Raw genomic sequence first — 13,473 nt, forward strand, 5'->3', positions numbered from 1 at the left:
ACAGTTAATTGATTGTTTGCCAGCATAATTTGACAGCTGCCGATAGCAGCTAAAATAACTGACAGATTCCAGAGATTCCATTTGATAAAGAAACTGCTTATCGTGCTCTCGGTGGACTCGTTCTCGAGGAAAAGCACGTGCTGAATCAGTAAGATTATTCTCCCTCACGTGTAATTTGAACCTACTCTTACTCTACATTCGGAGTGTTAAAACATATTCGACTTTTTTATAAGAGGTTTAAATAAAACTTAAAAATTATTAACTTTGAATCAAATATACGAGTTACAAGTTGCAATATTATCAAAATTTATAGCAATTTTTTAGTTTTTAACTTTCAATTATTGATTTTAAATCTTCAGTTTATTATGTATATTTAATAATATTTAATATTTTTCAATGTTAAATATCATATAAATTAAATTCCTGTTAATGGGAAATTAATCCAGAAGTAAAATCTTGTATAATACTCCTACTTTTTTTTACATTTTGTAAAATTCCTTTCTTTTAACTTTTAATTTTCTACATTAAATATTATGCTAATTAGCCTTGTTTGAAATTCTTGCAAGAAAAGAGTGGACTTTAAATACTTCGAGCAATATCTCCTCTGTTTTTTATTTCTACAGCGGTTCGTATAAAAGTAAAAAAGGTCTCACAGTATTTAATCTCCTACCGTCTGGCTTCTTTTCGTGACTCGAAGAGAAAAGTTCGAAGCGATATCGGTATAATAGCACGCTACAAATAAGATAACGCCTCCCAAGGTCAACGCGAAGAAATTAATCGGTGGGCAGAACGTAATATTGCCGTCTGTTAAATTCATCCGTCGCAATTCATCGAGTCGCGGAAGGAAGCGATTATTTGATCGCGCGGACACGCCGATGGACAGGAAGTCAGTTTAGAATGTAATAATGGGGTGTGTTTTAGAATTAGTGGTGGATTCAGGCGAGTTCTACTGCAGGATCCTCGTTACAAACCTCTCTCTCTCCCTTAATAATTTATTTTTGTCTTTCGCGCAATTTTTTCGGAATTTAGTTGTCCCTTGTCCCTTGAAACTTGACGAAATAAGAAAGAAAAAAGAAAATTGCGATGCTTTCGATTACTTGTGCTTGCGGTTGAGAGGACAAATTAAGCAAGAATAAAAAATAAACAAATGAATAAGTCACGAGATCAATATTCCGTCTTCAAAATGTGTACATATCAATTTTAAACATTTAAGAAATTGTATAAATATTTGAAGTTTCAAACGCAAAATTTGAAATGCATAAAAAAAATGCCGAATGTTTTCGTTAAATTCTGGATGCGCCACCATTTGCAATGTATAGTTTATTTGCTCTGACAACAATGGGTCACTGCGTGCCATGATTTATTTGGTCCAGCCTCAGGTACAGTTTTGAGGTACACTGGAGAAAGTGTGCCGATAACAGCATTTTTGATACATTTGAAGGGCTTCACTATTTGTGTTTATCAGATACCCAGTTTGTTTTGCAGATTCAGTTTATATCGAATATTAAATAATCAGTTTCTGTTTTTATATCATATCGATGAATTTAGAATTTAGAATAATTTTCTTTTATAAATTGCTCTTTTCAAATACATAACTTGTTTTGCGATTGAAGAACTTTTGCATTTCAAACAAATATAAGCTTCTTATTGAAACATACTTTCTCCCAGGACACATACGGAGCAAAACATCCATTAGATGTCCATTAGACGTCTGGTATTCTATATTACGTAAAAAAATAAAAAAATATCTTTACACTTATTTCCTTCGCGTGATTTTTTCTCATCGAAGAGCATAATTCCGATTACGGAGAGGGATGAAATATTCTCAAATGACGCATTATAGGGACTGCGAAGGAAAAGAAATTCATTTCGGAAGCATGCTCTTTGATCACCCATGTGATACGACTTAATCTTTCTTCCGAGGTTGAACACACTGTAAATATACAGTGTGTTCAACCTCCAATTGTTGTGGTCAAATAGAATTTCTATAAACGCTGAATTTCACTTACTGGTCATCGTATTTGTGTAGCATAAAGGCTGCACAATGATTTCCGCGATCCCTTTATTACACGCGTATCAGCTGCAATAAACGAATTAATGATGTAAAATATTTAAATCATAAACTATTACAGAAAAATAGCAGATTTGGAGAAGAATCGATGGAATGAAGAATTGTAAGAATTGTTGACTCAAATATCTTATTACAATTCTTCATAATATACGATTATATTAAACTTTTATTTTTATAAAATAACGATTCAATATTTTGATTAATGTAACATGTTTAAAATTTCACACAGAATCATCGCACAAATGGTGATGTAATTCATTAAAGACACTCTGTACATCGTAAGCCAAACATCAACACGTAATGTACATGTTGTAATTGAAAGCACGAGAGATCACACGTCAATGGTATCACGTGTTGCTTGGTATTGTATAATAGTTTATCGTAGATGTGTCACAACATCAGAGATATATTAAATTGTACTTATCACGTAATATTTAATTATGTACAAAAGATATTTCTAAACTTTGTAAGAAAAGAATACGAAGCACAACGATGTCTAATACTAAACATGCTAAACATAAAAATATGGAGCAACGAGCTATATGTAATTGAGATTTGCGAGATAACGTATAAAGATCTGTGCAAAAAGAATCGATACGTTAAAAGGAATAAATAGAAATGCAATTTAGATTCTTAATTTGCACAATTAATACTAGATCCGGAAGCATTTTGTATGTTTTTTAACAGTTAAACCAAAGTAAAGAGATCTCTTTTTTTGGGGGGGGGGAGGGGAAGGAGGCGGGTATGATCAAATCGTAACAATGCATTAATAGAAAAAGAATAGATAAGAATTTTAAAATATTTAAATTAGTCTCTAACAAGATAAGAAACAAATTTTCCTCGATTGCTTATTTTCTACGGCGGAGTCACTCAGCGTCGTAAAGTCGTTCCGCAATAAAGCAGATATAGATCTTCCGCGTGTCTACCGTTATAAAGAAATAAGGCGAGCTTTGTGTAGCATAAAGGCAGCACAGTGGTTTCCGCCGTTCCTTTATTGCACGCGTATCAGCTGCAATAAACGAGCGAATTACCGAAGTGAGCGGTACAAATCTCGCCGTCTTTCCTTGCACAAGATTCGAGGAACTTCATAGCTTATCTTGGCGGTGCCATTGTTATCAACACGATCGATATTACCGCGCGTTTGTTGACGATTAGCTCTTCGCTCCGTCGCATTGTATTCCATTAATTACTCTGTCAGCTGATGTTAATTAGAGTACAGAGATGTAATTACTTTGCACCGTCGAGCCTTCCACGATAAATCATTTTGGTTACATTGGATTGTTGATAAGTAAGTGCAAATTAATTTATCGCCTTAATCTGTAAATAGTTTGACGCGACGAATTTCCACACTATACTCCGCAATCAGATACGGTGACAATGATATGAAAGCTGCATATGCTTTCCGCATTGGCACGACACTCGCATATTACATTATGCATAAAACAAAAAGGAAACTTCTTCAAAATATTTACATAAACGTTATCACATTTAGGTGACATCTAGTACCGAATTGTTGATTTTTTTCTTTTTTGCACTTCTACCTTATTCCTAGTATCTTTGCATGCAGATCCTCATCTATAGCTCCGTGGTGGCAACTCCCCAATACTGCTGCATCCTCGTGGCATCCTGCTCCAACGAGTCCATGCCGTTTCTCTCCTGGATAACGGCGAAGTCATACTCGAGATTGTACGGCATCAGCCTTTGCAGGCTGCCGAAGTAGGCGGCGTTTGGTCCGCCGTTCAGCAATCTTCGTCCGCTGCCGAAACGGACCATCGGCGGTCGTGGTAACGAAGGGTTGAAGGATCGGGCGCTGCCGAACCTCTTCGACAGGAAGGGCAGATTGCTCCCCAGCTGCGGCGTCGACCTTGACTGGCCGCGATGCAACGGCGCCTTCGTTAACGTGTCCAACTCTTTGTCGAATAACAGTTGAGTGTTCTGCTCGAGCATATATTCCCAGCAACGAAATTGTTCCTCGCTGAGTGCGCTGGATCTTTCCGAGATAGCATCCTCTTGCGTAGGAAGGCAAGGTGATGCCTGAGAAATAAAGAATATAAAAAAAAATCATTTATGCTTTCTACACCTTACGTCTATATTCCTTACTTATAATTAAACTTGTGTGTGTATATTTGATTGAACATAAAAGAATTAAACTGTCACCAATTTTATTGCTGCATTTGCTGCCTCAATAAAAAGTAAGACCACCTTAGCATTTTTTGCCAACGTACGATTTTGTAAAAATATTTTTTCGCACAAGAGTATCAACAAAGAAGTTCGAGTAAGAAGACTTACTTTTCGAAGACCATTTTCCTGCATGAGAACACTTTGATGAGCCTTATTTGTCGCCCTGGCAGCCGCACTTCCGGACCACATCCTTCCGGATGGATGACGAGACTTGAAAGTGCTGTCACTGGCTTGATCGGACTGCCCACTTGGCGAACTGCGGTCGTCTCTGTATGGAGGACTTTCGTTCTCCTGCGTCGATCTGGAGTTCTTGAAGTACCTTCCGGAACCGTGTACCTTATTGGATCTGCAAATGCCGTGAAATAAATTTTATAGCAATATATCGAAACTTTTCTTTAGAAATAATTAAATTCTCAGTTCTCAATTGTTCTAGTAAAAAAATTACATACATAATTTTTTGTAAAAAGAACAAGAAGAAATTTAAACTTCCGATAAAGGAGATAATTGTAATAATTTCAAAAATTAAGATCTTAATTCTAATCGATACTTTTTAATTGACGTATTGTTGTGCAATAAAAATGTGTAAGGCAAAATTTCTTTCAGGATAAAAAAAAATGATTATTTAAATGCTTAGACTCAGAATATAGAATTATAGAATATAAAACATATAATTAATTATCAGAAAGTTTGAAGGTATAAATATTGATTTTTTGGTATAAATATTACTTTATCTTATTATTAGATGTTTTGATGTACAAATTCATGATATCAATTTATCTTTCATCGTAATTTGGAACAGCATATGTGTATTTCCCTCACCTCCCTACAATATTCTTCAACACGCCATTAAGATAATAGCCTTCGTTCGCGTGACAGCAGCAGGCAGCCGGTGGCTTATGTGCCGCTGGCGGCACGCAACAAGGACAAGGACACACGCTATCGTTTTGGCTCCTGTTTTTACCAACGGCATGTCTGAGCTCACGCATGAGCTGATCCATATCGCCCGGACTTGGTCCTGCCAATCGGACGACGATGATACTCAAATTGTCCTCCGCGCCGTAAGCCTGCGCCAAATCCTGAAGCCTTTTGGCGGCCAGAACAGGACTGGCCTCGGCTCTGGCCTCCCTCACAGCCTCCTGGACACTCAGGACCTCCCATAATCTCCGATTAGCGACTATGACAAACTCATCGTCGTCCTCCAGCGTTACTTCCTCGTATATCGGATCAGGCAGCACTAATGGAAACATGGCAGCATTACCAAGTTGGTTCTTAACTGTTTGAGCCTTCTTCAACTTGGCAAAGGTCAAGGGACCCGCGGCTCGACAGAGAACAGCTTTGGCCTCTCCGGTAGAAGCCACTCTCAGAGAATATTTGGTCGAGGATTTTGGATATCCTTGCTGCGACGGCAGTTTTACTACGTGAACCAGAGTTGCGTCTACGCCGTACTTTTGGCCCTTTTCTTTGAGCTCCCTATGTGCCGACAGCAGGGTGTATTTCAAATATTCTTTTGATGTTTCTCGGATCGTTCGTTCTTCCAGCAGGAGACGAGGGATCATTTCTTGAAGGGCGCTAGGTGCCTCCTGGTTGGAACCACCGTCGAATATGCCGAACAGACCCTCGATGTTACAAAAGGACGGCATTCGCACTTGGGAAATGTATAGCCTTGGGAAATATGTGCAAATATGAGATTTCCAGCTTGTCGAAATGCACAATTTAATATAAAGTTATTTGCTTCGCAGGAAATAAGTATAAGTATTGTGATATTTTTTGTAAAAATAAATTTCTTTCAATAAGTGTAAATAGTGTCTTTTTATCTATTTATCCTTTGCAATTTATCTATCTTGAGGAAATAAATACATATAAATAAATAATCCTACTTTTCACGCGAACCGGCAGTTTCCGAGAAACCCAATCGCCATGGTTGTTCGGTATTCTTTTCCGCCGCAACGATTTCTTGTTGATGCGGATGAGATGGCAGACTGGGTCTGTTCTGTCCAGACACATCCACTAATGATATCGGTCTTTGGGATCGGTAGTCTTGGAATTGTCGCGGATCCACGTGCAGTCGAGAGTTGCAGGATATATCGAGAAATTGCAGTTGCGGTGGTACTAACGTGGCCAGATTTACCCTGTCCAATTGATTGTGCGCCATGTCCAGCACCTGGACGAAATAAATATTTCATTTTGTTATGCTTTTATTTTTCAGCTATATGTATTATTAATATTTTTTATTGCCCTTTGTATTTATATTTTTCTACGTTGACACATGTTATTTATAAAAACAGTCACTTTCCAAATATTGTAGTTTTATAAAGTATATTTATACGTTACTACAGAATTATTCTATTAAAATTGTTCTGTGATAACAAAAATATATTTCACGAAAATAAGACCTTGATATTATATATATATAATAATAAATTCAGTTATAAATAAATACAATTTTTTATGATTTAAAAATTCAAATAATAAAACAAAGCTACAAAAAAATGGGGAAAAAAAGAGAAAAAAATATTTAAAAATTTCACGTATTTCTATTTTAGCTTGATTTTCAGCTTTTATGCATTTTTATAAAATATACTTATATATTCTTTACTTATATATATATTTTATATCTATATTTAATAAAGTTTCAAAGAACTAATTACTGCAATTTTCCGCTTGTCTCAAGTCAACTCTATATATGTAAATAGAATTAACTAATATTTTTAAGAATCAATAAAAGAATATAATGAAAGTTTGGATTGCAATCAGTCGCGCCTTACTTATGCAAATTATTTGATACAAATGACATTAGTACGCCTTGTATCTAGAATCTTACCTTCAAGGACGTTGTTCTACTGAAGGTGGGACACGTTAATAGCCGATTAGAATGCACACGCAGCACGCGCAAATGTCGTAGATTTGCCACGTTATCCGGAAGATACTGCAATCGGTTTCCGGACAACACCAGTTCTTCCAGATCGCCCCACGCAGCTATGCAACTGCAGAATTTCGCATCAATTTTAATGATAAACGTCATAAAATTATTTCGAATATCTTATCCATATCAATACTCAAATAATACTTTTAGTTTGCTGAAATATCTTTTTTGTTTTTTATATATGCGTATCTTGCGTCCGTTATTTTTGTTATCTGATAGCCGATATAGAATTATCGTTGTTTTTCCCCGTATCCTTTACAAAGAAGAATAGGCTCACCTTTCCGGAAGCGTGTCCAGGGTGTTGTAAGCGATATGAAGAACTCTCAGAAACGTAAACTTGGCGAGAGCATCTAGAGCGGTATCGGTCAGACAATTTGCCGTGACATATAATTTCTCCAAGGTGTGCGATCCCTGGTGAGTTTTGCCGGCCTCTTCGCGATACGGAAGTTCGGAGAGCCGATTGTTGGAGAGGTTTAAAACTTTCATCCTGGAAAGGAGTTCGAAGTCTAAACTCTATTGCGAGCAAAATATTTACGATGAAAGTAACTCCATTCCGTAACTTTATTTCCGACGGTTAAATATGTGTTTTGAGAACATCTTTCTTTTCAGATCTGATAATGTGATTAATTATTGCATATATAAATAAGATATATTACAGTTATTGTGTGTTCTTGTCATAATTTTAAAACGCAAATATGGATTTATTTATCAGCGAAATTTGAATTATATATATATATATATATATGAAACTATACGGTCGATCTTACTTTTCGGTGTTCGCGAAAAAACTGGTTGGCAATGTGGTCAACATGTTGCCCTGAAGTGTTAAATGGACGATATTCAATGGTCTCCTGGGTGGTGGTAGGGCTTGTAGTCGGTTGTGAGGCAGATGGAGAACTTCCAGTCTCGAGGGTTGCGACAACAACCTGTCCGGGAGAGCCGTGAGAGCGTTGTGTGATGCGAAAAGGACGCGCAATGCTGGCAGTTCAGTCGTCCATTCCGGTAATGCGTCTAAATTGTTGCTGAGAGAAGTAAAAAACAAATACAGGTTTCACGTAAAATAAAAATAGATTAAATAATAAAAAAACATTCTAAAATCTACTAATATATTATTAAATGACATATTAAATGACTTGCTAAAATGTATTTAATTGCTATTAAACAGCGTGTATTAAATAAATTGCAGATTATCTTTAGATCTTTCGTCTTTAGCCTAAAACAACTAAAGTAGTAAGTAGTACTAGAATAAAAAAAAAACAATAAGAGAACTTAAAATATACAAAATAGATTCAAGATAGAGTTTCATGGAGCGATTAATAATTTTTAAGATTAGTTAATAATATTTCATAATTTTTAGATTTAATGTCGATATATATTGCATTCACTCACTAGGAGACATCCAGATGCTCCAAATTAGTTGGCACAGGTTCGACGGTTAGTTTCTTCAATTCTATAAAAAAAAGAAATAATTATTTTGATTCTAATTTAATGCTTTTACTTGTTCTTTCTCGATATATTAAAATTAAACGATCAATAAAAAATATATGTACATTATACATTTCGTCACAATGTATATGAAATTCTACACTCACTATTGTTTCCAGCGATAAGTGATACAAGATTTCGGCCGCATAGTGTTAATTCCGTTAAATGATTTCGTCCGCAGCGTACGCTTCTCAATTCTTGCAAAGCACTGATGTCCAATTTTTCAATGCTATTTTCGCTCACGTCCAGATGCGTCAGATTCTTTGTACGCAAAAAGAGAAAAAGAAAATAAATGTCAAGTTGACATTAATTATTTCTTAACCCTACTTTTTTCGAAAAAGCGCTTTATTATATTTATAAATTAATGAATTAGAAAGAAAAAACAAGTATATGAAAATAAAACAAAATAAAAATTTAGTAATTATAAACTTACACCGTAATTTCCCAAAATTATGTTTCCCTTCAGCTGATTGTTCCTCAGATTGATCTTGTGCAAATTGCTATGATTAGTTTTCTCATCCTTATAAGATTTTCCGTGATCTGTCTTCGACAGAACTTCCTGTGAATTATCATAAAAATAAAAATTTGAAAAAGTTTGCGGAGCCATAATTTGTAAAATTCAAAGAATCTAAATTTTGCTATCTTTAAAAAATCTAATAAATAATTAATTAATAAACAAATGTACAGAAAAACTTCAGCAATATGTTTTTCTCTTTGTTTTAAATTTTATTAAACAAGAATATTTGCTTTTGTGATTGAAAACTTATTTTAAAGAACAACCTTACATGTGAAGGTCACATGTAAGGACTGTAAAGAATTGGATGCTGTGTTAGTTGTAAATGTGGCCGAGAGAGGTCCATTCGGTTAGACAGTTTCTTGTAAGTAAAATTCGGTTTCTTGTGTATATAAGGAGTGTTATAAGTTGGGCTTGATACTCTGGCTTCCCTTCAATACACGCATAAATCTTTCGCCTTTTACTAAAGATTTCCGTGGAGGGGAGCAACTTGATGAGTCTATAACAATTTTTTTTAGTACCCGGTGCAAACTGGGTCATAAATTAATCCAAAATTAAATTATCTAGGAAAATAGATTATCATAGGTGTTTACGATAATGGCTCTCCGAGTAATTTCCTCTAGGACTGAAATATATAATAGGCATAGCATCCCTATTACCATGATTCATGACAACTCAGGCTACGGTCAACGTGACGCTACAAATGCTTTGAAGCGTTCTTCTTCTCTTTCTTTCTTCATTGAAAGAAAAGAGAAGAGGAATGCTTCGAAGCATTTGTAGCGTCACATTGACCGTAGCCTCAATGCTGTCTGGGCTGTCTGGTATAGTCAAATATCAATGGGCGAGTTGCAAGTTCTGTGAGTTTGTAGCAGGTAACATGTAAAATACAATATAAAGTATTATTTGATTATTACAATTAAAAATAATCTGTTTTTAATGTATAGTAAGATTACATTAACTCAATTAAAATTATAATTATGTAACATACGATCATGTGTATTTTTAAAGTATTGTCTAAAGCAATGACGGAGAGATTATCCTATTTACGAACATTCTTTTTATGTATTTGTCTATCATCAAGTTTCTATCATAACTGTATTATTTCACAACGTAATATAAAATATTAGACATCGATTCTCAATGAACGTTATTGTGTATTTATATATTATTAACTGTAATGTATTATAAAAGTAATCTTTTATTAAATAGATAGTGTTAATAAATGATTTGAAACAAGTAAATGATGTAAATTAAACTGAATTATTAAATAAATCATTAATAATATTGTTTTTTTAGATTACAAGTAAAATAAAAATTTTAGTAGGTACAAATATTTTTTCTTTCTTGTAGCAACTATTGATAGTAAGTTATATGGTGTTATCATTATTTTCTAAATCATATCTTCATGTATAAGTATTATACATGATATTTCACTAATATGACTAACATTAATGTTTATAATAAATTATTTTTAATTTGTAATGCAAGTGCATAGTAAATTATTCTATTAAGCTACACTGACAACACAATAAGATAAATTTTTGTTTGTGTAGTTTGCTTAAAGCTATATACAAGTATAAACATTAATGTTTAGCAACAGAATGTTGGATTATTTTCTTTATATCTTATATTGCATTATTATTAAATATTTTCAGATAAGACATAAATTTACAAGGAATGTATGATTTATTTTTTAATAATACAATACTTTAAAAATACACATGATCGTATGTTATAACATAATTATAATTTTAATTAAGTTAATGTAATCTTACTATACATTAAAAACAAATTATTTTTAATTATAATAATTGAATAATACTTTATATTATATTTTACATGTTACGATTACTTGCTAAGAACTCCATGTAAATAAATAAATTTGATAAATTTTGAAAAGCCATGATTTATAGAATTCAGAGAATCAACATTTTATTATATAAAAAAAGTTAATTAAACAAGAATATTTGCTTTTGTATTTGTAATTAGAACTTATTTTAAATTTAAAAGCCCATGCGCATATAATAATGTTTTATTATAAACATTATTGTAAACGATTACCCCTCTAAAGTTTTTATTTTTTTCAATTTTAGAAGAAAATGTTTCAGACTAAGGGGAGGGGAACAAATAGCAAAATCAATTTAAAAATAAATCAATTTTTCAGGATTACGTAAAAATCATTCAATTTTTTGAATGGAACACTTTATTTTTGATAACAGAATTTCGTAGCTGCAGATGTGAGACGTTTTGAAAGACCTATAATTATAGTTAATATTTTTGTTGAAAACTTGCGGAGATATGATTTTCTGATACTTTACGATTATATCTCCGCAAGTTCTCAACAAAAATATTAACTATTATAGATCGTTGGAAACATCTCAACATCAGCTACAAAATTCTGTTATAAAAAATGGAGTGTTCCATAACAAAAAATGAAGATAATTTTCACGTAATCCTCAAAACTAGATTTTTTCGAAAATTGATTTCACCATTATTTGTTCCCCTCCAAACTATACAACTTTTGTCTAAAACATTTTCTTCTAAAATTGCAAGAAAATAAAAATTTTGGAGAAGAGTGATCATTTAAAGTGGGACACCCTATACATTACTGAACGTTTAGTTCTAGATATGGCCGAGAGAGGTCTATCAGGTCAGAATGTCTCTCGTAAGTAAAATTCGGTCTCTTGTGTATATAAGGAGTGTTATGACTTCAATTCAATACTCTGGTTTCCCTTCAATACACGAATAAATCTTTCGCCTTTTACTAAAGATTTCCGTGGAGGGGAACAATTGATGAGTCTATAATAATTTTTTTGGTACCCAGTGAAAACTGGGTCATAAATTAATTCAAAAATAAATTATCTAGGAAGATATATAGCTAATTCTATTATTACAAGCTATCTTAACCGTAAAGATTTAATAGGAGTTAAAGGAGTTAAGTAGTTAAAAGATATTAATAACAATGTAATAAAAATCTTTTGGATATTTTTATCCAAATTGCCATGAAAAAAACATGTGTTTTACTTGCAATATTGTGTCGCTTTATTTTCGAATAAAGCGACACAATATTACAAGTAAAACACATTTTTGTCGTAGCCTGTATAATCAATAATAGGTATAGTCAGTAATGAAATGTTTATGTGTCAGACTCGTGTGAATAGTTAAGCTAAGCTATAAGGTTCAAGGACGAATTGAACAAATCAATAATAAAAGCAGCTTAGAATTCACGCACTAGAAGCTTACAATAGTGTTACTTTTACTAGAAGTTTAGTAAACTTTATCGCTTTATAATCTATCTATTCAACATCAAATCAATTTCAGACATCTGTGATCTAAGATTCATAATATTTTTGTATGCACCTAATACATTATAATTTACGTTTTTTTTCAAACGTGTTCTGTGTTACATGATATATAAAATTCTAAAGAAACATATCTTGAATTTTTGTCAGAAGTAACTTATCAATTTACATCTTGCCTCGTACAATTCTTATCAACTTATAGATCACATAAAGAGTTCTTGGCATTAAGCGTAATTTATTATTAACTATTTATTACGCTATGGAAGATAGTCTAACTTACTGTCAGAGTGAGAGCTCGCATGTTGAAAAAGAATGGTACGGTGTTGAGTAAATTTCCGACAAGGGAAATATTCCTCAGGTTTCTCAGCCGTGTCACTTCATCCGGTAGGTTCTTGATGGCATTACGGTCAAGGATCAGTTCTTTCAAACTGCAACATAGTGATGATGTTATGTTTAATAAGTAAAGATTACATCGAAGAAATTAACAGACTCAGGTGTTATTAAAAGTTAATATTTTTAGTATAACTTTTAGTTATTATTTTTTTATTTAAGAACCAAAGAACCTAACTTGATTTTAAGTTAACGTGTACGCTTAATTTATGTTCTTCTCATATTTAACTAAGTTCGTTTGTTTTCCTTACAATTAATGTATTTTTATTTTTGGTACTATAAATTATAAAATTTTGATACCGTATAAAAAATGTATTACACAAATATAAATTAATTGAAAAAGGCAAAAAATATCATTATACTGCATATAATATAAAATAAAAGAGTTTCGACTCGTTTATTTTTCGCAGGATAGTTTGATAAAATTATTTCTAGAAAATTCTTGATAATTTTTTCTTAAGATACTAATAAAGGAAGAATTTGTATCTGGAAGAGTTCATTCGTAAATTATAGTTTTTGCGACGTAGTAGCAGTGTAGTTTTTAGCTACTGTGAATCGTATCCCGAAGCTTCGGACACGCGAGTCGGTGAACCTAAACGAGCGAGCC

General features: G+C 33.1%; 1 protein-coding gene and 2 non-coding genes across 6 annotated transcripts in view; 2 read left to right on the forward strand and 1 right to left on the reverse strand.

The window, feature by feature from the left end:
- Window positions 1-1,583: 1,583 nt before the first annotated feature.
- LOC112467206 (protein phosphatase PHLPP-like protein) overlaps window positions 1,584-13,473 on the reverse strand; it is an 84,168-nt gene continuing 72,278 nt past the window's right edge. For 3 of the 4 annotated variants that reach the window (XM_025035707.1, XM_025035704.1, XM_025035708.1), the window contains 11 exons: window positions 12,757-12,904; window positions 9,094-9,219; window positions 8,768-8,921; window positions 8,565-8,625; window positions 7,943-8,197; window positions 7,453-7,662; window positions 7,074-7,236; window positions 6,130-6,413; window positions 5,072-5,914; window positions 4,361-4,598; window positions 2,906-4,105 (listed from right to left, as the gene is read on the reverse strand). In XM_025035707.1, coding sequence (XP_024891475.1) covers window positions 3,647-4,105; window positions 4,361-4,598; window positions 5,072-5,914; window positions 6,130-6,413; window positions 7,074-7,236; window positions 7,453-7,662; window positions 7,943-8,197; window positions 8,565-8,625; window positions 8,768-8,921; window positions 9,094-9,219; window positions 12,757-12,904 — 2,941 coding nt within the window. In that variant the 3' untranslated portion in view covers window positions 2,906-3,646. Of the gene's footprint in view, window positions 2,081-2,905; window positions 4,106-4,360; window positions 4,599-5,071; window positions 5,915-6,129; window positions 6,414-7,073; window positions 7,237-7,452; window positions 7,663-7,942; window positions 8,198-8,564; window positions 8,626-8,767; window positions 8,922-9,093; window positions 9,220-12,756; window positions 12,905-13,473 lie in introns of those variants that run through there. The other variant, XM_025035706.1, reaches the window with a different exon arrangement.
- LOC112467219 lies at window positions 9,592-9,712 on the forward strand. The gene has a single exon (XR_003042227.1). It is a non-coding gene; the product is annotated as a U5 spliceosomal RNA (small nuclear RNA).
- LOC112467218 lies at window positions 11,893-12,011 on the forward strand. Its single transcript, XR_003042226.1, has one exon. It is a non-coding gene; the product is annotated as a U5 spliceosomal RNA (small nuclear RNA).

The sequence above is a fragment of the Temnothorax curvispinosus genome, unplaced genomic scaffold (assembly GCF_003070985.1).
Source record: "Temnothorax curvispinosus isolate PA1 unplaced genomic scaffold, ASM307098v1 QBEX01017059.1, whole genome shotgun sequence".
NCBI lineage: Eukaryota > Metazoa > Arthropoda > Insecta > Hymenoptera > Formicidae > Temnothorax > Temnothorax curvispinosus.